At 38.1% G+C, this 25,165-nt stretch overlaps 10 protein-coding genes across 18 annotated transcripts; 7 read left to right on the forward strand and 3 right to left on the reverse strand.

The window, feature by feature from the left end:
* Window positions 1-461: 461 nt before the first annotated feature.
* On the reverse strand, window positions 462-1,912 carry AT1G55865 (ubiquitin-protein ligase; the record flags this gene model as incomplete). Its single annotated transcript, NM_001333739.1, has 3 exons — window positions 462-1,073; window positions 1,188-1,255; window positions 1,813-1,912. Coding segments are annotated over 3 exons (780 nt in total), but the record flags the coding sequence as incomplete, so codon positions are not given.
* Window positions 1,913-2,100: 188 nt separating this feature from the next.
* Window positions 2,101-5,387, forward strand: AHG2 (Polynucleotidyl transferase, ribonuclease H-like superfamily protein). 4 transcript variants are annotated; one of them, NM_104464.7, is made up of 7 exons: window positions 2,101-2,549; window positions 2,624-2,754; window positions 2,863-3,182; window positions 3,258-3,371; window positions 3,572-3,698; window positions 3,787-4,057; window positions 4,140-5,387. In NM_104464.7, exons 1-7 carry the CDS (start codon window positions 2,182-2,184, stop codon window positions 4,876-4,878), a joined length of 2,070 nt encoding a protein of 689 aa, NP_175983.5. In that variant the 5' UTR covers window positions 2,101-2,181; the 3' UTR covers window positions 4,879-5,387. The 4 variants fall into 4 exon arrangements, with proteins under 4 accessions (NP_175983.5, NP_001322686.1, NP_001322687.1 ...); NM_001333742.1 differs by having other exon boundaries at window positions 2,882-3,182; NM_001333741.1 differs by having other exon boundaries at window positions 2,863-3,371.
* AT1G55880 (Pyridoxal-5'-phosphate-dependent enzyme family protein) lies at window positions 5,312-7,766 on the reverse strand. Of its 2 annotated transcripts, NM_104465.4 has the most exons (6): window positions 7,462-7,766; window positions 7,278-7,352; window positions 6,967-7,110; window positions 6,482-6,871; window positions 6,142-6,377; window positions 5,312-6,033 (listed from the first exon to the last, which is right to left on the reverse strand). In NM_104465.4, exons 1-6 carry the CDS (start codon window positions 7,657-7,659, stop codon window positions 5,811-5,813), a joined length of 1,266 nt encoding a protein of 421 aa, NP_175984.1. In that variant the 5' UTR covers window positions 7,660-7,766; the 3' UTR covers window positions 5,312-5,810. The 2 variants fall into 2 exon arrangements, with proteins under 2 accessions (NP_175984.1, NP_974038.1); NM_202309.1 differs by having other exon boundaries at window positions 5,454-6,377; window positions 7,462-7,684.
* AT1G55890 (Tetratricopeptide repeat (TPR)-like superfamily protein) lies at window positions 7,762-9,319 on the forward strand. Its single transcript, NM_104466.4, has one exon. It carries the CDS (start codon window positions 7,883-7,885, stop codon window positions 9,077-9,079), a length of 1,197 nt encoding a protein of 398 aa, NP_175985.1. The 5' UTR covers window positions 7,762-7,882; the 3' UTR covers window positions 9,080-9,319.
* Window positions 9,320-9,571: 252 nt separating this feature from the next.
* TIM50 (Haloacid dehalogenase-like hydrolase (HAD) superfamily protein) lies at window positions 9,572-12,372 on the forward strand. 2 transcript variants are annotated; one of them, NM_001198317.1, is made up of 10 exons: window positions 9,572-9,991; window positions 10,229-10,326; window positions 10,506-10,542; window positions 10,630-10,691; window positions 10,781-10,894; window positions 11,063-11,167; window positions 11,258-11,356; window positions 11,449-11,605; window positions 11,701-11,785; window positions 11,894-12,173. In NM_001198317.1, exons 1-10 carry the CDS (start codon window positions 9,682-9,684, stop codon window positions 11,937-11,939), a joined length of 1,113 nt encoding a protein of 370 aa, NP_001185246.1. In that variant the 5' UTR covers window positions 9,572-9,681; the 3' UTR covers window positions 11,940-12,173. The 2 variants fall into 2 exon arrangements, with proteins under 2 accessions (NP_001185246.1, NP_175986.2); NM_104467.5 differs by having other exon boundaries at window positions 9,585-9,991; window positions 11,701-11,803; window positions 11,894-12,372.
* Window positions 12,373-12,432: 60 nt separating this feature from the next.
* ZIP11 (zinc transporter 11 precursor) lies at window positions 12,433-13,933 on the forward strand. Its single transcript, NM_104468.3, has 2 exons — window positions 12,433-13,145; window positions 13,230-13,933. Exons 1-2 carry the CDS (start codon window positions 12,680-12,682, stop codon window positions 13,742-13,744), a joined length of 981 nt encoding a protein of 326 aa, NP_564703.1. The 5' UTR covers window positions 12,433-12,679; the 3' UTR covers window positions 13,745-13,933.
* Window positions 13,934-13,995: 62 nt separating this feature from the next.
* On the forward strand, window positions 13,996-17,430 carry AT1G55915 (zinc ion binding protein). 4 transcript variants are annotated; one of them, NM_001333744.1, is made up of 6 exons: window positions 13,996-14,348; window positions 14,538-14,733; window positions 15,009-15,668; window positions 15,757-16,451; window positions 16,585-16,690; window positions 17,134-17,430. In NM_001333744.1, exons 1-4 carry the CDS (start codon window positions 14,020-14,022, stop codon window positions 15,946-15,948), a joined length of 1,377 nt encoding a protein of 458 aa, NP_001321636.1. In that variant the 5' UTR covers window positions 13,996-14,019; the 3' UTR covers window positions 15,949-16,451; window positions 16,585-16,690; window positions 17,134-17,430. The 4 variants fall into 4 exon arrangements, with proteins under 4 accessions (NP_001321636.1, NP_001321635.1, NP_001319245.1 ...); NM_001333745.1 differs by having other exon boundaries at window positions 14,000-14,348; window positions 17,137-17,392; NM_001333743.1 differs by having other exon boundaries at window positions 14,059-14,348; window positions 17,137-17,348.
* Window positions 17,431-17,643: 213 nt separating this feature from the next.
* AT1G55917 (uncharacterized protein) lies at window positions 17,644-18,796 on the reverse strand (the record flags this gene model as incomplete). Its single annotated transcript, NM_001333746.1, has 7 exons — window positions 17,644-17,668; window positions 18,255-18,301; window positions 18,359-18,385; window positions 18,508-18,532; window positions 18,567-18,577; window positions 18,681-18,689; window positions 18,755-18,796. 7 exons carry the CDS (start codon window positions 18,794-18,796, stop codon window positions 17,644-17,646), a joined length of 186 nt encoding a protein of 61 aa, NP_001322937.1.
* SERAT2;1 (serine acetyltransferase 2;1) lies at window positions 18,635-20,084 on the forward strand. Its single transcript, NM_104470.3, has one exon. The coding sequence runs from the start codon at window positions 18,897-18,899 to the stop codon at window positions 19,839-19,841; it is 945 nt and encodes a 314-aa protein (NP_175988.1). The 5' UTR covers window positions 18,635-18,896; the 3' UTR covers window positions 19,842-20,084.
* A 3,624-nt stretch (window positions 20,085-23,708) lies between these two features.
* Window positions 23,709-24,981, forward strand: AT1G55928 (nuclear speckle splicing regulatory-like protein (DUF2040)). The gene has a single exon (NM_001036120.2). The coding sequence runs from the start codon at window positions 23,990-23,992 to the stop codon at window positions 24,884-24,886; it is 897 nt and encodes a 298-aa protein (NP_001031197.1). The 5' UTR covers window positions 23,709-23,989; the 3' UTR covers window positions 24,887-24,981.
* The last annotated feature ends 184 nt before the right edge of the window (window positions 24,982-25,165 follow it).

The raw sequence follows: 25,165 nt of genomic DNA on the forward strand, positions 1-25,165 counted from the left end.
TTTTTTTTATCAATTTTAGAGTAGTTCATACACAATAGATGATTAACATGACTAACTAAAATTATTATAAAATCAATATGACAAATATTTTTGTTTGATCTTAGATATAGCCAAAGTTATGTCTTGTTTTATTATATAAAGCATCTTTATTAATTCTTAAACGAGTTAGATTAGAAAGTATAAAAGAGAATCCTTGAGAAAAAGAGTAGAAGCAAAAGCTAAAGACAAATTCTGTGATTCTTTTCTTCACTTCTTAGTGCTTTTTTCTTTCTTTCTCATGATTATAGTTTTTATGAAACAGAGTGATACAAAACTTACTAATATATATGATATATCTTACATTCACTACGTATTTGTCAAAAAGAATCATGATCATTTGCACATCTACACAATGCTACTTCTTGTGCATTGAGGCATTATAGGAGAGCTTGCTTAAAGACTCAATCCTCATTTTCAGGTACCTCAAAGACCATAAATTTTGCAAGAGAGGTGATTATCTTACCATCTAAAGATCTGTTTCTGCAAGAATTACTTCTGAAAATAGATGATGATAGTGACGATGAATTATGAGTCTTTCCTTGCATTCTGATGTTGTTTGCAGCCACAGTTATTCTCTTGCCTATCGATTCGCTTTCAGAGTCTACAGGTTTCCTCTCCGGCGGTTTTGGTGTGAAGCTTTTGAAACATTCAGAGTTTTTCATCTCAGCAACTCTTGCTATTGACGGCAAAGACTTTATGGTTTCAGGTTCAGATGTGGAAGGACCAAGATATTCCCTCTTGTCAAGGCAAGTTTCTTGTCCAGATGCAACATTTCTGGAATCAGATTTGGCCCGAGATTTCTTTATCTTCTTGTCTTTACCTTGGATCAATGCAGTGACTCTTTCGATGGAGTTATCAGAACCGTGACAATGTCTAATGTGGGTTTTATCAATACTGTTAGATACGCTTGACTCTTGTGATCTGCTTACAACTCTAGCTTCTGCATGGATAAACCAAGGCTTTTGGTTATCCAGGAAGATGTACCTTATAGGCACAGACTCCACAAGGTGGTAAAAGCGAGACTTTCGTTTAACCTATACTAAGAGAGAAGGAGAAGTTAGAATGAGTTTGCTGCAATGGTTTGAGGTTAACAAAATCAAAAGCACAGGAGTAGAAAGAAAATAAAATTGCTAGCTCATTTTCATTACCATCAGACCATGAACTTCTATCTCCCCTACGCTCGATAAGCAACTTGCATGCGTCTTCTCGAGTTTTCCTGCAAAAAAAAAGAAAGCATTTTGCATTGATACATGCTCTGAATTCTTAAATAAAAAGTGTAACACAAACGAAAGATCATTAACCTTCAAATTTAAGGCAAAAGGAAGAAAAAGAAAAACAATACATGTCCAATCTCATCTCAAGATGTCATGAAGTAACATATAAGCAATGATTCACATTCAAAGGAAATGAGCAATGCACTGTGCCCTGCCAGTCCTTAAGTGTGTAATAGACAGAACTTCAAAAGAAAACAAACACCAATGATGCAGAAGGCAATGTGAAAAGAACATTTCTTTTAGTGCTCACCATAGGAATTCACAACCTTGAAAATTTTCATCCCAAAATGCGCATGCAAATCAGTTTCCTCACAGACCAACACATTATACATCCAGAAAGATTCAATTAGAGAATCCTATCAGTTCACCTATAAGCTAAGTTTCGAAATTGAGAAACCGAGGAAGACCAAAAACTTAATAAGAACAGTAGGCTACGGGAAACAACATTCGAAAGAGAAGACCAAAAGGGAATTTCTTTAGAGGGTGGTATCGAGCTTACTCTTGAAATCTGCTGCTGTGATATCCAGAGGAACCGCCATGACGATTCGAGTTCCCAAGCTAGTCTCAGCAAAGACAGTAACTTCTTCTGCAATAGCCATTGTGTGAGAGAGCAGTGGCGAGAATTTGGTTCCTGTTGTTGTTCATCGGGAAAATAAAATACATCACGCTGTTTCAAGTCATGTTAAGACAAATGTTTGCAGTATTTATTAACCTAGAAACGGCAGGCTGTGCAAGTGTATATTTCGAAAGACTGAAATTCACAAAACGGTACCGTTTCCTCGGAATCATCATCTTTCCCTCTTTCCTTCCACCGAGAGCAAAACCTAAAAATGGTCGTTTGATTCTCTCTCTCTCTCTCCGTTCAAAAATGCGCCGGCACAAGCGATGGCCTTTGAGGTCTCTTGTCTGCAGCTTCAGCTCCTCTGCGGCGGAGACAGTTACTACTTCAACGGCAGCTTCAGCGACGGCGGCTTTTCCGTTGAAGCATGTGACAAGGTCGAACTTCGAGACGACGCTGAATGATCTACGCTCACTCGTAAAGGCTGCAGATTTCGTGGCGATTGACCTTGAGATGACTGGCGTGACAAGCGCTCCGTGGCGAGACTCCTTAGAGTTCGACCGCTACGACGTCAGATACCTCAAAGTCAAAGACTCCGCCGAGAAATTCGCCGTCGTTCAGTTTGGTGTCTGTCCCTTTCGTTGGGATTCTCGTACTCAGTCATTCGTGTCCTACCCGTTAGTCTCTCTTTCTCTTTCTCTTTAGCTTCAATTGTGTAGCTTTGACTAAACGGGTCTCGTTTTGGGGGCAGGCACAATTTCTTTGTATTTCCTCGTCAAGAACTCACATTTGATCCACCAGCTCATGAATTTCTCTGTCAGACTACATCAATGGATTTTCTTGCCAAGTATCAGTTTGATTTCAACACCTGCATACATGAAGGTGCTTCCTTTCTCCTTTTCATTTTTGATTCTAAAGAGAGAAAAAGTGTAGCAATTTCAAGTTTGTTTCCAGAATGTGAGGAATTCACATATATTTAAATAATCCCAGGAATATCTTATTTGTCCAGACGAGAAGAGGAAGAGGCAAGTAAGCGTTTGAAAATGCTACACGGCGAGGACGGAATTGATTCATCGGGTGAAACTGAAGAGTTAAAGTTGGTGCGATTGGCAGATGTTCTTTTCGCTGCAAGGATGGAGAAATTGCTGAATGAATGGCGGTCTGGCCTGTTACATGGTGGGAATGCGTCCTCTGAGTTTCCGAGGATTTCAAATGGTTCAAACCAGAGTATGGAAACTGTGTTTCACCATATGCGTCCTGCTCTCAGTCTGAAGGGTTTCACTTCTCATCAGCTCAGAGTTCTTAACTCGGTAATGCTCTCTGTTTTACATCTTTTCTTCAGGCTATTTGTTTTTAATCAGTTGGTTTTGGATTTGGCTTTGTAGGTTTTAAGAAAGCATTTTGGAGATCTTGTGTACATACATTCAAATGATAAAAGTTCTTCTTCACGAGACATTGTTGTGTATACTGATTCAGATTCCGACAAGGAAAACCTCATGGTAAGGTAGCATTTACGTTGCTGGAAAGATTTGTTACTAAACATTACATGTCCTTTGGATTTTAACTGAGAGTGTTGAAGTGAATTATTTGATGATAGCAAAGTTCAGGCTCGAGAGATGATGTAGCTATAGTGTAGTAACTGATTCTTCTACTTAAAGGCCTTCTTTGATTTAGATACCATTACTGTCTCTTTTCACAGAAGGAGGCAAAGGACGAACGCAAGAGATTGGCAGAAAGAAAAATACAATCTGCAATCGGGTTCCGTCAAGTGATTGATCTGCTTGCTTCAGAGAAAAAGCTGATCGTTGGTCACAATTGTTTCCTCGGTAAACTAGCAAGTTGCTTCTCTATACGTTTGTGAAGGTTTTGTAACTTAAAGATGCCTAACTCTAACATCTTGTTCATCTGATACAGATATTGCACATGTATACAGCAAATTTGTGGGTCCTCTTCCTTCAACAGCTGAGAAATTCGTGGCCTCCATTAACAGTCACTTTCCTTATATTGTTGACACCAAAATACTCTTAAACGTGAATCCAATGTTGCATCAGCGGATGAAAAAGTCCAGTACATCACTGTCTTCCGCGTTTTCCTCGTTATGTCCGCAAATCGAGTTTTCTTCAAGAAGCTCTGACTCGTTTCTTCAGCAGCGTGTCAATATTGACGTTGAAATAGACAACGTTAGGTTTGTTCCTCCCTATTTTTGGCATGACACTTGACTGTTTTCTGATTTAAACTGCTTTTAACGGCTGTTTTCTCTATTTCAGGTGTTCTAACTGGAATGCAGGAGGAAAACACGAAGCCGGTTATGATGCTTTCATGACAGGTTGCATCTTTGCGCAGGCATGCAATCATCTCGGTTTTGACTTCAAACAGCATTCGCAGTTAGATGACTTTGCCCAGAACGAGAAACTTGAAAAGTACATCAACCGTCTTTATCTCAGCTGGACAAGAGGTGATATCATCGACCTTCGAACAGGCCATAGTAATGCAGATAACTGGCGAGTCTCAAAGTTCAAATACGAGAACATTGTCCTCATCTGGAACTTCCCACGAAAACTTAAGGCGAGAGGGATCAAAGAATGCATATGCAAAGCCTTTGGCTCTGCTTCTGTCACCTCTGTCTACCACGTGGACGACTCTGCGGTTTTTGTCCTGTTTAAGAACTCAGAACTTGTCTGGGACTTCTTAGCACTCAAGCGGCAGCTGGAGTCAAGCGACGGTCCAGTCTCAGTTCTTCACCCTTTATCCAAGATCCTTGAAGGAGGAAACACTGGAGCTGCAGACTACGAAGCATACAAAGAGATTTGCAGCTCACACGTCTCAGAGGTCATGTTCTCTGACCAAGCTGAAACAGTTGGTGTCAAATCAAGAACAAGACCCAACGCACAATGCGAGACTGAGACAAGAGAGGAGAACACAGTCACTGTGACTCACAAAGCATCGGATTTGATTGATGCGTTTTTGGCCAATAGAGTTGAAGTCGAAACTGCTACGAGTAATTAACTATGCCATCTAACATTTTTTTTGTCAACGTGAAACGCAATAATATAATACAAGATAATATGTTTTGCGATGACCAAAATTTTGATAATGAAACATATGAAATAATGTGCGGATAAAACATCTAGAACTATCAGTACTAATAAAGTCAAACAATTGATCTGTTGGAGATGTCAATCTCAATCAAGTTATCTTCTGCTTCAAGTTCTTCCCAAATCTCCATGATCATCATCTCCTCGTAATAATCTTCTCTACTCAGCCAACGTTTCTTCACACTCTCCAACTTTGCTTCTCTCACCAGACAGATCTCTATCAAACCCTCTTCTTCTTCATGTAGGTTGGTTTCCGTTTCCAGACTTTTAAGCTCCTCCTGATCATGACGATAAGATTTGGATTCCTTGTTACACACGGCAATCGTGTGGAGAACGTTAGAGAGAAACAAGATTGGGATCATGCATAGATTCTTCAAGAAAGAAAGTGATAAGATCAATAGTGTCTTATTGACTCCATTTCTTGCCATTATTGGGATCATGAGACCTTACACAACCGACTTATTTATGGAAAAACATGGAAATCTATGTTTATCAACACTTTTGAGTTTTCCAGTCTAATGCATTGAACATAGACAAAATCTAATAGGTACAAAGACAAAATCTGAATACATGTTTCCCATAATCTTGTAAGGGGCCCCATTAGGTCGGGACTTGTAAACAATTGAGAAGACAGGTGTAAGATGCAGTTATGGGAGTTTTAGAGGTCAGACACATGCATTGTTGCATTGACATTCTTCCGTTGACTCTAGACATAGTTGTTGTCTTCTAATCTGAAGTCTTACCAAGAATATATCACCCTTAGTCTAAAACATAATCAAAACAAAACCACTGCAGACCACCCAGGCTTGATTGATCTGAAGATATTGTAACAGATTTGTAGTTTCACTTTATGCCGAGGAACTCTAATCCGATAGCGGTTGGACTTAACCCGTATAAATTCAAGTACTTAGGGTCGTGAAACTTGCTTAGATGTCTCATTCCGCTATCACAAAGAATGGTGACAATTGTGTGACCAGGACCAAGGGTCTGAGCCACCCTTACTGCCCCAACACAGTTCATAGCCGAGGAGCTTCCAACAAAGAGCCCATCATTCTTCAGAAGAAACCTGGGAACATAATATAGTGAGAAAGATATCAAGATCCAACTTTTACGAAATCTTTATCAGTACTCTCTAAAACAGTTATGTCAAAACATATAAAGGAATGAGCACTACCTCGACATCTCAACCGCTTCTTTATCAGTCCCACGAAAACCACCGTCAAGTTTTGCCATCAGGAAGTTTTTAGTAAGCCTGTTGATTCCGATCCCTTCTGTTATTGTATCAAATGGGTTCTTTAGCCGACGCCCTTCAGCTTCTTCTCTTGTGTACATCACTCCCCGTGTTACTTTATTGTACAGACCAGATCCAGGAGGATCAATCAGAAAACATTTAACTCTTTCATTCTTATCCTGTATAAATGCACCAACAAGTTATGAGTTTTTCTTTTGCTTATAACATCCACGAATTACTCATTCTTACATCTTTGATTAGTATAAGCCCTGAGTAATTATACCTGAAGAAACCTTGAAACACCAGCTAAAGTCCCGCCTGTACCCGCAGCAGCAACAAAGGCGTCAATATTACCCTGAGTCTGGTGCCAGATTTCAGGGCCAGTACCTTCATAATGAGCCCTATAATTTGCCAAGTTTTCAAATTGATCTGCAAAGAAGCCACCGGTAACTGAATCTGAGAATAAGGAAGGCTCTTTCACTTCCTCAACCGTGCAACCATTAGTTTTCTCCTGGTGTATGCCATTTGTTTCGCTCCCTAGTCTTCTCTTTGATGCTAACTCGTTTGCTTCGTCAGCCCGTCGCCTCGCAATGTTGACATAGTGATCCTTGTGAGTTATTGACACTGGCCTCACTCTCTCAACAGAAGCTCCAAGGGCTTCAATTATTTGAGACTAAAATAAGTCCAACACGATACAAATTTGAGTGTATGTACAATAATGCATACAAGGGAATTTGAATCATCATCAAGGTATTTAAAAGATATAACCTTTTCAATAGCAGCATCATCAGGTATAACAACATGACATTTACACCCATAAGCCGGAGCAACTGTAGCAAGGCTAATGGCAGTACTTCCTGCACTACCCTCAGTTACAATTCCTCCAGGGAATAGCTTACCAGATTCCAAAGCCTAAACAGAGAAACAAAAAAAACATAATGGACTTGCTTCTCGATTTCAAAAACCACTAATATAAATAGCCAAGCTGATGATTCAATCACTGACATTGTTAAGAGAGGTTTATGATGATCAAAAAACTTTTAAAAGTTGAAACCTTTACAATGCTAATCATAGTGTACCTCTTGAATGATCTTGACAGCAACTCTATCTTTAACACTACCTCCTGGATTCAAAAACTCGCATTTCCCAAGAATCTGATCACCAGACGAAACAAGTAGAATGAAAATTACATCTTTAACTCATAAATCACACTATCAGTTCGTCAGACCAAACAGAAAATAGCAAAAGAACATCGAGAAAAACCTCACATCCAGTAGCCTCAGAGAGACTATTGATACGAATCAGAGGAGTATTGCCAATGGCATCAACAAGCCCGTTTCTCATAGTCAACTTCTCCTTCCTCTTCTTCTTCTCGGAGAGACGGAAAAAGAAGCTGTAAGAAGTAAGCATCAACAACGCCGCTGCTGCAACAACAGCGCCAGTCATATTAACAGGCGCCATTGAAGCTCAAGCTCGCCTTCTCCCGTAATCAAACCGGTGAAGTAAAATTAGGTCGTCGGCAAAACAACACTATTTCTATTATTTGTTATTCTAGCCCCCAATATTTCCTTTAGTTAAAAATAAGGCACTAACATTTTTTAAATTATCAGATGCGTCCTTCATTTGATTTGTTCTTAAACTCGTCTCCTGAAGGCTGAAACCCTTTGCTCTCACTCCCAAAACGATGTCGTCTCTATCTCGCGTTCTCCGTGGCACCTTCAACACTTGCCCGATCCGCCGTTTTTCCTCCGCCGCCACCGTAGTCTCCGAACCCACCGCAGTCACTGCCGCAATCTCGCCTCCTCAAAAGTCACTAACCAGTCTCGTGAATGGCGAACGAAACCCCAAACGGATCGTGGAGAAATTCAAGAAGGCATGTGAGTCGGAGCGGTTCCGGACCAACATAGCCGTGTACGATAGAACCGTGCGCCGTCTCGTAGCCGCAAAGAGATTACACTATGTCGAAGAGATTTTGGAGGAGCAGAAGAAGTACCGCGACATGTCAAAAGAGGGATTCGCGGCGAGGATCATTTCTCTGTATGGAAAAGCCGGCATGTTTGAAAATGCACAGAAGGTGTTCGAAGAAATGCCAAACAGAGACTGCAAGAGGTCAGTGTTGTCCTTCAATGCCTTGCTTAGTGCATATAGACTTTCCAAGAAATTCGATGTGGTTGAAGAACTTTTCAATGAGTTACCTGGAAAGTTATCAATCAAACCAGATATTGTATCTTACAATACTTTGATTAAGGCATTGTGTGAGAAGGATTCTTTACCTGAAGCTGTTGCATTGCTTGATGAGATTGAGAACAAGGGACTAAAACCTGATATAGTTACATTCAACACACTTTTACTGTCTTCGTATCTAAAGGGACAGTTTGAGCTAGGGGAAGAGATATGGGCTAAAATGGTGGAGAAGAATGTAGCAATAGACATCAGGACTTACAATGCTAGGCTGCTTGGATTAGCCAATGAGGCGAAATCGAAAGAGCTAGTAAATCTCTTTGGAGAACTTAAGGCTAGTGGGCTCAAACCTGATGTTTTCAGTTTCAATGCTATGATTAGAGGATCTATCAACGAAGGAAAAATGGACGAAGCTGAAGCGTGGTACAAAGAAATTGTGAAGCATGGTTATCGTCCTGATAAAGCTACCTTTGCTTTATTGCTTCCTGCTATGTGTAAAGCAGGTGACTTTGAGTCTGCGATTGAGCTCTTCAAGGAGACATTCAGTAAGCGGTATCTTGTCGGTCAAACAACGTTGCAGCAGTTAGTTGATGAATTGGTGAAAGGGTCTAAGAGAGAAGAAGCTGAGGAGATTGTGAAGATTGCAAAGACCAATGATTTCTTAAAGTTGAAGCTAAATTTGCCGTCCCAGGAAGAGTAAGTCATTTGCTACTCTCTCACTAAGTGTCTCGTTGAATTGTGTCTGAGCAGCTTAAGCTATATGTATTTGCTGGTGTTGCTTTGTGGCTTTTCTACTTCTCTAAACTTTCCTCTGTGGAAGTAAGACTTGTTTCTTTCTATGTAGTTTCGCTTATTTCACTGGTGCAAAAAACAGCATGTAGTCGAGGTTTAGGCAGAAGAAACCCTACAAATTTAATAAATTTTGGTTATTTGTTTTCTCTTTTTGACACGAATGAATTTATTATTTTTGTTGGAAAAATATTTTCATTTTATTTGGTAAATAAATAGTGTAAAATAACTTCATTAATTAGTTATTAAAAGCCCGAAATGCAAAAATAAAATAAAATAGATTCTCTTCTTGGTAAACAAGTAAAAAAAACAGCAAAAAAAATAGAAAAATATCGGAGTAGAAATAAACCGACTACCAAACAGTGGATAAGAGAGTTAAAACGAGCCCATAAAACCTGTTTCCAAACAGTCCATCTGTTAATTTTCCTTTTCTCCGATCAATTCCAAAACCCTACTTCAACCCTGCGATTCATTCATCATTCACAGAGTTTGAAGAAAACGCCGAAATCGGAAATGGCGTCTATTGTTCTTCGATCTCGCCTGTTGCCAAGATTAGCAAAGCTCAGATCTCGTAATCTGAGATGTTTCTCTGCGGAAGCATCTTCGACGAATTCTACATCTAGGTATTCGGGAGTCACCTCTACCCAGTCGATGTTTTCTGATTTTCCACCGCCAAATCAGCCGCCACCTCCTCCTCCTCCTCAAGTGGAAGCTGCTGCCGCGGCTGCGACGGGAAAGGAGAGGAAAGGTCTTAAGTATCTTGGTTACGCACTCCTCTGGGCACTCACTGGTGCTACCGCTGCTACTGGTTACGCAAGTTTTGGTATGTACTTGCATTCATGAATTATCTTTTTTCCCTCTCGTAGATTTCTAGTACAAAGTTGTTTTTGCTGTGAAATGCGAGTAAAAATGTGTTATGGTTTGCTTAATCGTGGCATTGCATTACATTTTCACATATCAGTCTTTTGAATTCAGTGTTCTTCACTTGGTAGAACTGTGTCTTTCTTCGTTATGTTGACTCTTTTTAGTTCTGATTATACTTGTTTGTTTCGTTATGCAGCTTACACGATAGATGAAGTGAATGAAAAGACTAAGGCGTTCCGAGAATCAGCTACGAAGACACCAGTTATTAAATCTTCTGGCATTGATGTGATTGATGTGAGTAAGCTTGGTAGCCTTGAGTCGCTGTCAAATTAATGTTGATCATAACTTGCTTCTGTATTAGTTGACTTTCTTTAGTCTCTGGCTTTCAAATGCGTGCTGCCATGTTTCTCTGCTTCAAGGTATTGTTTATAAGCTTCTCTGAATTAATACCCTTTATACTCATCTTTCTGCAGAAATATCAGACTAAGTTGTACTCTGCTGCAATGACAGGTATAGTTCTTGCGCCTCTGTCATCATAACTAATAGTATGTCTTTAATTAAGCATAGCATGAGTTGGTTTGCTTGAATTTTGATCAGGTTCTGCTAGAGCCATTGATAAGTATTTAGAGCTTAGGGAAATTGTGGAGGAACAAGTGAAAGTACGTCCTTTCACCGAGACACAACTTTTCTTTTTCTTGCATCTTCTTTTTTCTTCTAGAATTCTTATTTTTTGTCTGGTTCCTTATAGGGCTTCACGGAACCTCTCTCGGAAAAGCTTCTTCCGGATCTGCACCCCGCAGAACAGCATGTCTTCACTCTAGTTCTTGATTTAAATGAGACACTGCTTTACACTGACTGGAAGGTAACATTTCATTTATTTACTGATCATCAAAATACTTGCATCATAGATGTGAATATGTGACTCAGAGTATCTATGTTATGAAACAAAGCAGTTCTGGTGAACTACTTTGTTTTCTTAAGTAGTGCTGTATTTAACTTTTCCTGCCTTTTCATTTACAAAAATGTCTAGCGGGAAAGAGGGTGGAGGACATTCAAAAGACCAGGTGTCGATGCATTCTTGGAGCATCTTGGGAAATTCTATGAGATTGTCGTGTATTCTGACCAGATGGAGATGGTAAAGTCCCAATTGGTTTTTCTTTTTTCTCCTTTTTTGCTTGTAATATCATAGTAATGCGACTACTAACGCTTGTTTCATTACTTGTAGTATGTACTCCCGGTCTGTGAGAAATTAGACCCAAATGGCTACATACGTTATAAGCTAGCAAGAGGCGCTACTAAATATGAAAATGGAAAGCACTATAGGGTACGTAAGCAGCTAGCTTATCTTGTCAAAGCATACTTTCTGACTTGCCCGAGTAACTGTTTCTCAACTAACTATTAAAATTCCTGCTGCAGGATCTGTCAAAGCTGAACAGAGATCCGAAGAAGATTCTGTTTGTTAGCGCAAATGCCTTTGAATCAACCCTTCAGCCAGAAAATAGCGTGCCAATCAAGCCTTACAAACTAGAAGCTGATGACACAGCCCTAGTTGACCTGATACCCTTCCTTGAATGTAAGTATTGGTGAACTGAGGGATAAGTTCTGTTCCAGTCCGTGAACTGCCTGTATCAATTTTGTTTGGTTGATCTTCCTGTTTGGGTTATGCAGATGTTGCACGTAACAGTCCAGCAGACATCAGACCGGTTCTGGCCTCTTTTGAGAGAAAAGATATTGCCAAAGAGTTCATTGACAGGTCCATAGAGTATCAAAAGTGAGTCGATCAGAGCTTTTTTTTTACCCTATCGTATCAATGCAAAATCTGTTGGTAGTGTCCCACTAAGAGTGTCATATCTCTATGCAGGCGAAAGCAAGGACAACTGGGACAAGGTCGATTCTGGAGGCGTTAAAGGATCTAAGATTTATGTATAGAGCGAGAGACAATTATATCATCATTGATGGTGCACACCATAAAATAGGAACATGAGCTACCGTTCTTCGCTATGGATTTATTAGGTAAAATCCGAATTAAAATACTGTCTTTGTCATCAAAGAGTTTTTATGTTACCCAATTTTCCTCGTCTTTCTCTCTGCTTTACATAGAAAATTTCTATGAGAACGAAAAAGAAATTATCATATGGAAGGTTCATTTTTCGTTGACTAACAAATACCGTTTTTTTTCTCTGATTTATTTTTACTTGGTTTGACAAATGATTTATGATTATGAACTTTGAGAAATTATTGGTTGAAACGTCAATTTGTATGTATTGCTAAAAAAAAGAGTAAATTACCTTTTCTAGTACGCTTAATATTTATCTGTCTGTTTCAATGCGTGTCTTAAGGTGCAATATCAGGTTTACAATTAGGTAAATCAATTACAGATTTTTCTTGTTAATCTGAACCAAATAATTGTACTTTTTCCTAAATTTGAATTCATAAAGAGGGTCCAAGTCTAACAACCACTTACAAAGCTCCTTCACCCGTAATCCTTTTCAATGTGTCGTAATCAACCAACCAAAAACCATAAATTTATTGTAGTACAAAACAAAACTCCATGACTTTAAAGTACGACTCTTAAACACCACTTATATATTACACGACATATCGCTTAACTTCGAATTTCAGACACACAAACCCACTGAACATTCAAATGTCTCGTTCTCTTGTCTTCTTCTTCCTCTTTCTTGTCTTGGTCGTCCCTTGTCTCTCCCATGGAACCGGAGGAGACCACGACGACGATGAGGCTTCGCACGTTAAGAGTTCCGATCTCAAATCCAAATCCTTAATCTCCGTCAAGATCGCATGTCTTGTCATCATCTTTGTCCTCACGTTCATAAGCGGTGTATCTCCTTATTTCTTGAAATGGAGCCAAGGGTTTTTGGTTCTTGGTACACAATTCGCCGGAGGCGTGTTTCTTGCAACCGCCTTGATGCATTTCTTGTCGGACGCTGATGAGACGTTTCGTGGTTTGTTGACGGCGGAAGGAGAGTCGGAGCCATCTCCGGCTTACCCATTTGCTTATATGTTGGCTTGTGCTGGTTTTATGTTGACCATGCTTGCTGATTCTGTCATCGCTCATATCTACTCAAAGACCCAAAACGATTTGGAGCTTCAAGGTACCAAAAGTTTCGAACTTGTGAATCTCAATCAAGAATTAGAATTATGTTGTGTTGAAAGTTTTGTGCTTTATTTCGTTTCAGGAGAAGACAAATCGAATCAGAGGTCAGCAACAACTGAAACTTCGATTGGAGATAGCATTCTATTGATCGTAGCTCTCTGTTTTCACTCTGTCTTCGAAGGCATAGCTATTGGTATTTCAGAGACTAAATCAGATGCTTGGAGAGCTCTCTGGACAATAACACTCCATAAGATATTTGCAGCGATTGCAATGGGGATAGCTCTTCTCCGTATGATCCCTGACCGTCCTTTATTCTCCTCAATCACTTATTCTTTCGCATTCGCCATCTCGAGCCCAATTGGTGTTGCCATCGGGATAGTCATCGATGCAACGACTCAAGGGTCCATCGCGGATTGGATATTCGCATTGTCGATGAGCTTGGCGTGTGGGGTATTTGTGTATGTATCTGTGAACCATTTGTTGGCAAAAGGGTATCGACCAAACAAGAAAGTTCATGTTGATGAGCCTCGTTATAAGTTTTTGGCTGTGTTGTTTGGAGTTGTTGTCATTGCCATTGTTATGATATGGGACACTTGAAAAACACTACAATTGTCCCAAAATACTGATTAGATTTTTCTGGTTTGCAAAGAAAGCTTGTTGATTTTTGTATGTTTATAGCATGTAGCAATCCTCGTTTTGTAATGTACTTTGTACTTTTGTAGCATCAAAGATAACACACCAATAAGAGAGGTTTCTTTCTTGTTCGATTTGGACAAGCACGGTTTATCTAAGCGGTACTTAATATAGATGGGCCTGTGGATTGGGCTTGAAGTGGGCTTATAGTGGGCGTGTAGGTGTTGTTATTGGCTTACATGAATAATGGTGCGTTTGTCCCGCCACTCTCTGGTAGACCAAATTATGCTTCACATTTCAAAATCCCTTTTTTGTTGCATCGAAGATCGGGAAGGTCAGAATTGTTTGGGTTTTTGAATCGAATTTTGAGATATTTGAAGGTGGGCATCTGTGAAATTGTGATGAGTTCGGCGAATTTGGAAGATTTGAACAAGGTCTGGGAAATAAAGGCTTTGAAGAGGAAACCTAGAGAAGATGAAGCGAGGAAGATTCTGGAGAAAGTAGCTAATCAGGTTCAGCCGATTATGACTAGACGAAAATGGCGCGTCAAGCTTCTCTCTGAATTCTGGTAATTTAAAGGGTTTTTGTCAAATCGTCTATTTATTAAAGATTTGAATCGATTAGTGGCTGTGGAAGAATGATTGAAAGTATTGTTGAATCGATAAGTGGTTGTGGAAGAATGATTGAAAGTATTGACTTTTAGGGTTCATGATGTTTCCATTGTTCATGATGTTTGTTTTCGATTTCGAAATTGCAGCCCAACAAATCCAAGGCTTTTGGGGGTGAATGTAAATAGAGGCGTGCAAGTGAAATTGAGGCTTAGGAGGGTAAACCATGATTTAGATTTCTTATCGTATCATGAAATTCTCGACACCATGCTCCACGAGCTTTGCCACAACGCTCATGGTCCTCATAACGCAAGTTTCTATAAGCTTTGGGATGAACTTCGAAAGGTATCTCGATTCTTATTTGACCACTCCATCATTGAAGCTGATGTTTAAGAAATTAACATACATTTTGAGCTTAAGAGCTAGTAAAGTTTAGAGTTCCTCTACCACCATGGCTTATTTGAGATGCATCAATAGTCAAAAATGTTTCTTATCTAGGGGATAACAGTCTGTTGGCTATTGAAGAAAAATGATTTGAAAATTTGGCTACTTTTCTAGTTGCATTACCAATGCTTCATTTCTCTGGGGAAACAGTGTTAAACTAATTCCATTACATCTAGGAATGCGAGGAGTTGATGTCAAAGGGTATTACAGGGACGGGACAGGGATTTGATATGCCTGGTAAGCGTTTGGGTGGACTTTCTCGTCAGCCTTCTCTATCATTTCTCAGAGCAACTGCAGCTACAGCAGCAGAAAAAAGAGTGCGTGCGGGAACTCTTTTACCTTCAGGACCTCAACGTCTTGGTGGTGATAGCAGCATTATGTCAGATCTTAGTCCAATTCAGGCTGCTGCAATGGCTGCAGAAAGGCGTTTACTTGATGATATTTGGTGTGGTTCCCAATCCACAGATGCTTTAGAAGATGAAGAGAATGATAGTGACACATATAAGGAACCTGTTTCCATCAGGGAAACTTGTACGAGCGTGAATGGAAAGTCAGTAAAACGATGTAATAGCTGGTCCAATGCCCATTCTTGTCCTCCATCTTCCAGTCATCAACAGGGATCAGATGTCATTGATTTGACTGAAGAATCTTTTGAAATAAGATGTACTAAAAGAAATCGCAGCCCAGGTGATCAGGGTCCTTCTTGTGCCAAAGATGTACCGAACGCTGGTGTCATGAAGTCATCGATTCCTTTGCCATCGACGAGTTACAATGCAAACCAAAGCAGAGAAGAATCCACAATGTGGGAGTGTGCAGAATGCACCTTATTGAACCCGGTAAGTCTTCCTTAAGAGTGTATAAACTTGAAGCTTCTTGTTGTCTCTATACTGTTTTTTCATTATCGGTCTTGTTTTCTCCTACCAGTCATTGGCTCCAATATGTGAGCTATGCACTGCCGCAAAGCCAAAGGAAAGGGAGATGAAGCACAAAGTCTGGTCTTGCAAATTCTGCACGCTTGAAAATGAGGTGAAGTTAGAGAAATGTGAGGCTTGTGGTCAGTGGAGGTACTCGTATGGAGCACCATTGTCAACTGGTGCTCCTAATGTCGGCACTTGAGGGAGTTACCAGTCTTCCACAAGGACTAAATGTCAAACTCTTAGCCATTTTTGGTAGCCAACGGACATGATTCTCCAAGTTCTATAAACAGTGTCCAAACTTGGACTTGTGGCTACGTTGTGTTATGTAGAGTAGTAGGCTTTTTAACTTTATTAGGTGGAAATAGTATTTTCATTTTGCAAACACTCAAACAAAGTTAGATGAGTAAACTCAATGATGTGAAAAATTGGAAAAGGTTTTCTTTTTTCCTTTGAATAACGATTTTTGAGGAAGCTGAATGAAAATAAGATTCTTTGTTGGTATTCTGATGGTGGTTTTCTAATTTTGACGTCGTCGGCGTCTTGTTCTACACAGAGAGTCTCTTTGTTCTCGTTGCTTCCATCTTCTATCTATGGCTGTTTCAGCTTCTGGTCCTGTAAACACTCCCTTTCGTCTACCAAGTCTTGAAACCTTAGACCCATTGCCTGAAGTCAAATGAGAAACTCGTCTCTGAGGCTTCCGAGGTATGCTCTTCTTCTTAACCATTCTCAGAGCCTCTATTGTTTGATTTCTAGAATGCTATACTTTTTTCTAATCCTGCTTTGCAGAATCTTTAGCTAACCTGATAGAATTGTGCTTTTCTATCCTTGGTATTAGATCAAGCGGTCTAAACTTCCCAGTTAGACTTTGAGGTTTTTGTCTGCTCTTGTGAACAATCATTTACATACATTGTGTGTGTGTGTGTCTGCGCGTGTGAATTCAGGTACCTAGCTCTTTCTTAAATCAATTCAGACATGATTCGTGGCTGTTAAAACAAGCTACAATAACACAAATGAAGAATTGTTCAAATATCATGTGCGTTAATGTCCACGCTCCTGAAATAGATTACGTATGTTTCACTAGGACTTGTTAGAATTGTGAAACTTATAAAACTGTTCTTTTTGTTAGGCAATGGTGAGGCTATTTTACTTTCAGGTTTAAAAAACCTGTTGAAGCATTAGAGTGTTGATGAATATGAGTTTCCCTAAAGTAGATAGTATCTTCAGTCTGAAGTATATATGCATGTGTTGTTTCTGATCATAGTGTGCATCAAATGGGATGGTTCTGAAGATCTTTTGACAAACTCTTTGTCTATCAATTGATGTTTAAGGTTCAACAGCGATTCAGTTTCATAAAAGGTGATGTTTTTGCTTTTGCTTTTGTTAGCAGATGGTACCAAATCAAAAAGCTTAGGATCATATCGAGTGCCCCTTATCTGATAGAGGACTCAAGGAAGCAGATACTTAACCTCATTAAGCATCATGCTCAATCTTAGCTCCTTATTGTGCTACTAAAGTTCCAGTCTATTGGTATCCTCTTCCAATCTTATTATTTGTGTTGTTTTTTTGTGTGTCCTGACGTTTCACAGTGTCCATTCTTCATCATGTCATTCTCCATTCTTCAACACATCACAATTATATTTTAGCTAAATAGATAAAATTTATTCATATGATTTATTCTAAGAGATATTCGACATTTTTCAATATAAATTTTAGAAACCAAAAAATTGTGTAACTCGAAAGGGAAAGTTCATATATTCTTTGTGAACCAAATCGAATTCTCTAACTGAATAGTATTTTGTGTTTTCATGATTTTGAAGAGCCAAATCTACTTGACTACTGGTTGAAAATTGAAAGAAACCCTAATAAGGGACAATGATAACGAAAGATTGGGTCCTCAAACAATGGACACCACTATTCTACTGCCATTTAAAAAAAAAAGTTTAATATTTTTGAATTTTATTGTTGTTGTTTTCTCATTTCAAAACATCCAAAATTCCAACTAAGATAAGATAACTTATTTGCAGTAAGAAAAACGGATAATTTTATTTATTTGAATCCATCCATCAACATAAAGGTGTGCACAAAGGACAATATTAGGCAAATGACAATGTCACGTAATCTACGTTGCCCAATTGAATAATTTGATTATCATAAAAGTTACACAAGTTTCATTATTGAGTATTGAGTACTGAATAGAGATATCTTCAACCATAATGTAGCTTTCACAATTTCCATACGCGAAAAAAAGATATACACAAATGGAGTGTGTAGAGTAAACTAAACTCACTCTATTATGACTAACAGTCAATAACACGTACGTAGTTATCAAATTATTAATGAGTAAAAAAGTTCCAAGTTAAATTATGTATAAATTAATCATGTATTAGCATTAGATTATTAAAGTGTGAAAAAATGATTAGATTCAGACAACCTTGAAAATAAGGAGTTAAAGTCAAAGGGCGACTGCTTCACGTAACTTTAGACTTACGTCATTACTAACGTCACCTTTCTTTGAAAACCTCCTCCTTTTGAAAACCTCCTCCTTTTGGCAACTTTAATAATAGATCCAATTTTCTTGGTTTTTCCCCCCATTATTTGGAAATTATAACCATTTTACTACAAGTGCCTTCTAAATTCTACAACCCAACAAAAAAAAAAAAATTATATTACATATCATACAAAATAGCTAGATAATAAGTAGTTGATGTTATTGTTATGAAAAAGTTGGTGGCACTAAAAACATGTGATGGCTAATGACCCTTAGATATGTGTAGATAAGCAGACTAATCATGCAAAAATAAATACAAAATTGTAAACATCGTAATTGTCTGGACAATAAATCATAAAATTAAAAACATAAAACCATTTCCAAAATAAAATTGTGTATGGAAAAAAATATATATTAATCTCACTTACTATATAATTCATTACCTCCTTAATCTGCAGAAAAATGTGTATAATTAAAGAATAAAATATTTAGAGAGCGCTAATTAAACTGTAATTACTTTTTGAGATTTTTTTGGGTCAGAGTCAAAGGTCGCCGCCATCTCTCTCTGTGTATATAAGCTATGTTCATCTTCTTCACTCAACAACCATTCTCTCTTCTCTTCTTTATCTCAAACTCTTTCTTCTTCCAAATCATAAACCATGGCAACATGCATAGACACATGCCGAACCGGTAATACCCAAGACGATGATTCCCGGTTCTGTTGCATCAAGAATTTCTTTCGACCCGGTTTCTCTGTAAACCGGAAGATTCACCACACCCAAATCGAAGATGACGATGATGTCTGGATCAAGATGCTTGAAGAAGCCAAATCCGATGTTAAACAAGAACCCATTTTATCAAACTACTACTACGCTTCGATCACATCTCATCGATCTTTAGAGTCTGCTTTAGCTCACATCCTCTCCGTAAAGCTCAGCAATTTAAACCTACCAAGCAACACACTCTTCGAACTGTTCATAAGCGTTTTAGAAGAAAGCCCTGAGATCATCGAATCCACGAAGCAAGATCTTATAGCAGTCAAAGAAAGAGACCCAGCTTGTATAAGCTACGTTCATTGCTTCTTGGGCTTCAAAGGCTTCCTCGCTTGTCAAGCTCATCGAATAGCTCATACCCTCTGGAAACAGAACAGAAAAATCGTAGCTTTATTGATCCAAAACAGAGTATCAGAATCTTTCGCCGTCGATATTCATCCCGGAGCGAAGATCGGAAAAGGGATTCTTTTAGACCATGCGACGGGCGTGGTGATCGGAGAGACGGCGGTGGTTGGAGACAATGTTTCGATTCTACACGGAGTGACCTTGGGAGGAACAGGGAAACAGAGTGGTGATCGGCATCCGAAGATTGGTGATGGTGTGTTGATTGGAGCTGGGAGTTGTATATTGGGGAATATAACAATCGGTGAGGGAGCTAAGATTGGATCAGGGTCGGTGGTGGTTAAGGATGTGCCGGCGCGTACGACGGCGGTTGGAAATCCGGCGAGGTTGATTGGTGGGAAAGAGAATCCGAGAAAACATGATAAGATTCCTTGTCTGACTATGGACCAGACATCGTATTTAACCGAGTGGTCTGATTATGTGATTTAACACAAATGTGTATTTCTTTCTTTCTTGTAACTGATGATGATGAAACAAGTCTTGTCTATTTCTTAATATTTTACTATGTACTAATCAAACAAGTCTTGAAATCAAGCTCATCGATCTTTAAGAAGAAACTAGAGATTAGTTTATCTCGAGGCGAATCAAGAATGTGTACACTTTTATGGATTAATATATTTGTTAATAACATGGATTGTGAATTGGGCCTTAAAGTGGACTGTTAAATGGGCCATGTATAACCAACTCACGCCAACAATAGTTTTCTAATGGTTACTTTCGTCGCCGGAGTCGTGGAAGGTGGAGAAATGGGAAAATCTCACAGAAGAAGTAATTATGAGTCATCGTAAACTAGAAAGAAGACTAAAGGACGAGGCAGAACAAAGCATCATTACTATAGTATTGATGACGTTCTGGTTTCGTAATTAAAGTGTTTTCATTTCCCAATGCAAATGACTTTTGATATTTCTTCTCTAATAAAGAAAGTCGCTTATAAAACTCAAACATAGAGAGAAGTTTTCATTTGTTCTAAACTTATTCAAAACCCTAGTTTTTTCTTACAATCAACCATCGCTAAATCAGAAGAAACATTAGTTTCACAGGAAAAAAAAAAACTAAAAAAAAGAAACAGAGATTATAAAGAGTCCATTGGAATATAGAGAACCGAAAATCGACCGAGATCACAAAGCCAAGATATGGCAAAAAGATATGATTCTAGAAGAATTTGGAAGAATATTAATAAATGTTAATATTAGAGTTTAGGAAGTTTAATATTATCTCTAAAAATATTATTTACATATATGTTTATTTTAGTTTAGGAAACTTAGATCTCTTCCTTCTCTATATAAAGATCATCTCCAATGTATAGCTCTATATCCACCTCTAAAATAGAGTTACTCTATTTTTGAGGTGGGTTTCTCTCCAATGTATAGCTCTATTTTCTACTCTAAAAAAGAATATTCTTAAAAATATTCTATTTCTAATTTATATACTAATTCCTTTTAATTATATAATTTACAATTTGACCTCATATATTATAGATTTGCAAAAATTTCCAGAAAATATGACATTATTTAAATTAAACACTACTTATTTATTAAAAAACATTACATCATATAACAATAATAAAACATTACAAATTTTTATTTTGTGATTTGGATTCCTTTCAAAACTCACATGTTCGGGCATATTTTGAGAGTGAACAAGTACGGCTTTTACAAAAACGATGTGTCCAACGACAAGATCAAGAAACTCTTCCTCCATCTACTTCATTTGGATAATATTTCGACTATCTTGGCGGATCCACAAGCAATTTACCGGACTATTAAATCACTAGTTAATTTGATGTTTTAGTTTTTTTATGTTGTTTATTTTAAATTAGGTACTTGTTTCTTGTTAAGTTTATAAAATTATTTTAAATTTAATACTTAATTGTTTGTTAAGTTTATAAAATTATGTGTTGTAGTTGTTGTTTGTAAAATAATTATATGTATTAAATAAAAAGTTTAAATTTGAGGGACTAAAGTATAAATAAAAAAATTGAACTCAAAAATAGAGTAGAGAATAGAGTTGCTCTATATATAGAGTCAATCTGCATAAATCTCTATTTTTGAGTCAATTATAGAGTGGGGTTGGAGAAGGCTTTTGTATTTTTACTCTAAAATAGAGTAGGGTTGGAGATGCCCTAAGAGATTGTAACTTGTATCTTTATTCTCATGAGAGTCTAATATAATTCATCATCTAAACACTTTTGTGTTCTTTACTTTCATCAAATTTATCGAGAGTCACCTTTGAAAGTAGATACACTATCATCTTTGTCCATGAGAACGTCCGGATGAGTATGATAGTGTATCTATTTCAAAAGTGACTCTTTATAATCTCAGTTCTATATTTTTGAGTTTTTCATTTCTTTTCTAACAAAACCAATGTTTTTTTTGGTTGTTTATTTACAGCGAAAATTTGCAAAGAGTATGAATAGTGTTTCCCAAGTTTTCGAAACATCACTATCTCTGCTTTGAAGGTAACAATGTTTTCTTCATACACACCGACATTTTTTTTGTTTAAGAAACAACAACTCAAGGAAGATTTGTTTTTTGTTTTATAGGTTAACTGTGGTGGTCAATTTTTTTACTTAGTTGGTTCGCTGGCTTTGAACACGGCTTTCCGGAGCAACGAATCGTTTCTATTTGTGGATGTGCTGAGAGTTGAGGAGAATGGTAAGATGCTGACTGGAGAAACTGCTTTGTCAAATCCTAATTTACTTGAGAGACCAATGATCTGACTATTAAGAAAGCTCCGGTAACCCAAGCTGGTGATAATAAAACTAAAAAGTTCGGATAGTGCCAAAAGAAGTCGTAAGAAACGATCTCTTGGGGATCTTTCAAGTGGGAAAGGAGAGGTTGAACCTTTTGCAATGTCACCAACAGGAACAATAGGAAAAAGTAACCTCTATCTTTTTCTTTCTCTATTGTTGTCTATGGAGTATATAGTTGATGTTATTGGAGAGTATTAGTCAAGTTACATTCGATTGTATGATCTGATTTTATTAAGACATTAAAAGGGGTGATGTTATTCTTGAAGTAACGGTCGAAACTGAATTAGTTGTGAGGCGTGAGAGTGCCCTTAATCTGTATAATCTTTCTATGTTCCATAGATCTTGAAAAGGGAGAAAAAAGTGCTGCTACGACTGACCAAGAGAATGATCTTGCACTTGTGGATGATGAGAACGAGAGTCACAAAGATGATGTTCGTTTAGGAGCAATAGTACAAGGTAAACTTTTTTGTGTTTACTGATTTTCATATCTAGACATTCTTACAATATTATACCTTGATTAGGTCCAAGTGCTGCAAATAAACTTTTAACTGCTGAATTTTTAGACATCAATCAATCTGCTGATGTAGAGAACGAAGGGCTAAACAAAGATGGTGTTGATGCAACTCCCGAATCTTTTCCCAAACTCGACAGGAGAAAAGCCAGTTACCAATATTCTTGTATTAATGGCGCCTGTTCCAAACAATAATTTCAGTATTTTTCGAATATTCATTTTCTTACGAGGGACGTTCTATTAACTCGTAAATTGTTTAATCTGTGTAGAGAAAAAGATTGGTACAAAGAACAATGGTGGAAAAGATGCTGATCATGAGGCTACTACATCTTTAAAGGTTGCTAAGAAAGGAAGGACAAAGAAGGAGAAGGCCCCGGCTAAAAAAGATACTAAAGTGGCTTCTAGTTCTTGGAACGTTGACCACGATGTTGTTATCGGAGACCCGCAGGAGAATGTGGACAAAGTTGTAAGGAAATCAAGCAAGAAGTCGAAGAAGAAACAATCTTCGGACGTTGTGGAGTAGGCTTAAGTATCTCTCATCTGAGATAAACAATGCTCTACTATGAGCATCATTGACCTCGTTTCTGTCTTTCTTTTTTCTCTACGTTGCTGATCTTTAATGCTTTTTCTAGTTTAAGAAACTTGTTTCCTCGTGTGGTTTTTGTTTTTCTAATGCATGATGACATTTAGGCTTTAACATTTCACCATCTATGTTGAGATGAATGTTTAGTATGTGGATTAATATCGCTTGTACTTGGTATTACCTATAGGATTTTCTTAACGTCAATGCATCTAGCTAATACTTATTTGTCATGTGAAGTTGTAAAGTTGATCCCATGAAGCACAGCCTCACCCACTTTGTCTACACTCACCAAATTATTCTTAAAAGCCCAATTAAGTTTTCTAGGTCCAGTTAATATTTGGTAAGAATATTATTGGGCTTTGATCTACTTAATGGGCTCCGTTTTGGGAAATTGCTTCAGGTTCCATTTTTTTGGTTCTATATCAAAACACACGAATGAGAGAGAGGTTCGAATTTCTCTTCTCTCATTCAAAGGTTACTAATTTCGCTCGTAGAATTTTGCCCTATTTGCATTAGCTGTCGACAACGTCTAAGGCAAGAAAACTTGATTTGGAACCCTAATCGATTCTAGCTCCATTGTATCAAGATCAAGCCCCCCTACGCCGGATATTATAGCGTTTTTGGGTCATATTTTCTCTTAATTAGGATTTGCTCATCGTTGTAGCTTTAGCGGATCGATTTCGAGGTGCCCTAATTTTCTGATTTCGTAGAAATTGGTTGTTCTGGGAAAGATGACGACTTTATCCAAAAAAGAAACATTGAATATGAACAAGTTTGGATTGCAACTGAGGAAGACCCTGTCCAAGAAAGTTCTTCCTATTGCTCCAATACTTGGTGAAGATGAAGAAGACAACGATGTGGACAAGGAGATTTCTCGTCAAGCTTCAAAGACCAAGTCTCTTAAGAAATTTGAGGAGCAGCATAAGAAAGCCTTGGAGGAAGACCCTTGTGCTTTTGCTTACGATGAAGTTTATGATGACACGAAACAGGAAGCACCTCTTCCACGACTACATGAACGTCAAGAGTGCAATAAGCCTATATATAACCAGCTTATGAAGGAAAAGGCAGACCGGAGACAGAAAGAACGTGAGATAGTTTACGAGAGAAAGCTTGCGAAAGAGAGAGCCAAAGAGCAACATCTTTTTCCAGATCAAGTTAAGGTTGTAACCGGTAGTTATAAAAGGAAACTAGAGGAACGAGATCAATGGCTCTCAGAAGAAAGATTGCGTGAACTTGGAGAGGAAAAAGATGATGTTACAAAGAAGAAGGACTTGAGTGATTTCTACTTCAACATTGGGAAAAATGTGGCGTTTGGAGCTCGAGATATCAAAGCTAGAGAGACAGAGAGGCTCAAGGAGCAAAGAAAAGTACCGAAGCTAGAGGAGCTAAGGGAAAAGATGAAAACAGAATCACCAGAGAGGGTAGTGTTGCCTGACTCCAGAGATATTGGATCAAGTTGTAGGATAATTGTGGAACTGCAAGAAGCAGAGCACGTAGCATCTGAGGAGAAGATGAATTCAGATGCCACAGAAGAGAGAGACTTATCAATCAAAGGGGCAGCAAAACATGAGCCGAGAGCCACTTACCAACACTGCAAAAATAGAAGAATAGTTTTGCAAGTCTTGTAGAATTCAATAAAATGTTACTTTTTGGTTCAATTCTCTTTTGATTATCACAAAAACTATTGTTTAGAACTAATTTCACAAAATTAGATTCACACTTTCTTCGTTTCCTTGATCTTTTCAAGTAATTTTTTTTTAGAGCACACATCCATCTGTCTGTGCCCTGTGGTGTTAGAAAAGGAACTACCAACTGTAAATTATTTGGGTTGTTTCGACAACCGAGTTTTGGGTACCAAACCAATTAAACCGGTCTGGTATGGCTGAACGGCGCATAAGGGTATTATT

Source organism: Arabidopsis thaliana (assembly GCF_000001735.4).
Source record: "Arabidopsis thaliana chromosome 1 sequence".
Classification (NCBI taxonomy): domain Eukaryota; kingdom Viridiplantae; phylum Streptophyta; class Magnoliopsida; order Brassicales; family Brassicaceae; genus Arabidopsis; species Arabidopsis thaliana.

Excerpts from the sequence above, each read along its gene's own strand:
- AT1G55928 (NM_001036120.2), top strand. The coding sequence starts at position 23,990 with ATGACGACTTTATCCAAAAAAGAAACATTGAATATGAACAAGTTTGGA.
- AT1G55915 (NM_001333744.1), top strand. The coding sequence starts at position 14,020 with ATGAATAATGGTGCGTTTGTCCCGCCACTCTCTGGTAGACCAAATTAT. Across the intron at positions 14,349-14,537 it reads AAGCTTCTCTCTGAATTCTG|CCCAACAAATCCAAGGCTTT; the intron begins GTAATTTAAAGG and ends TCGAAATTGCAG. Across the intron at positions 14,734-15,008 it reads TTTGGGATGAACTTCGAAAG|GAATGCGAGGAGTTGATGTC; the intron begins GTATCTCGATTC and ends CATTACATCTAG.
- AHG2 (NM_104464.7), top strand. The coding sequence starts at position 2,182 with ATGCGCCGGCACAAGCGATGGCCTTTGAGGTCTCTTGTCTGCAGCTTC. Across the intron at positions 3,183-3,257 it reads AGCTCAGAGTTCTTAACTCG|GTTTTAAGAAAGCATTTTGG; the intron begins GTAATGCTCTCT and ends TTGGCTTTGTAG. Across the intron at positions 3,372-3,571 it reads CCGACAAGGAAAACCTCATG|AAGGAGGCAAAGGACGAACG; the intron begins GTAAGGTAGCAT and ends CTCTTTTCACAG.
- ZIP11 (NM_104468.3), top strand. The coding sequence starts at position 12,680 with ATGTCTCGTTCTCTTGTCTTCTTCTTCCTCTTTCTTGTCTTGGTCGTC. Across the intron at positions 13,146-13,229 it reads AAACGATTTGGAGCTTCAAG|GAGAAGACAAATCGAATCAG; the intron begins GTACCAAAAGTT and ends ATTTCGTTTCAG.
- AT1G55890 (NM_104466.4), top strand. The coding sequence starts at position 7,883 with ATGTCGTCTCTATCTCGCGTTCTCCGTGGCACCTTCAACACTTGCCCG.
- AT1G55880 (NM_104465.4), bottom strand. The coding sequence starts at position 7,659 with ATGGCGCCTGTTAATATGACTGGCGCTGTTGTTGCAGCAGCGGCGTTG. Across the intron at positions 7,111-7,277 it reads CTGTCAAGATCATTCAAGAG|GCTTTGGAATCTGGTAAGCT; the intron begins GTACACTATGAT and ends TTCTCTGTTTAG. Across the intron at positions 6,872-6,966 it reads ATGATGCTGCTATTGAAAAG|TCTCAAATAATTGAAGCCCT; the intron begins GTTATATCTTTT and ends GACTTATTTTAG.
- TIM50 (NM_104467.5), top strand. The coding sequence starts at position 9,682 with ATGGCGTCTATTGTTCTTCGATCTCGCCTGTTGCCAAGATTAGCAAAG. Across the intron at positions 10,327-10,505 it reads CTGGCATTGATGTGATTGAT|AAATATCAGACTAAGTTGTA; the intron begins GTGAGTAAGCTT and ends ATCTTTCTGCAG. Across the intron at positions 10,692-10,780 it reads TTGTGGAGGAACAAGTGAAA|GGCTTCACGGAACCTCTCTC; the intron begins GTACGTCCTTTC and ends GGTTCCTTATAG.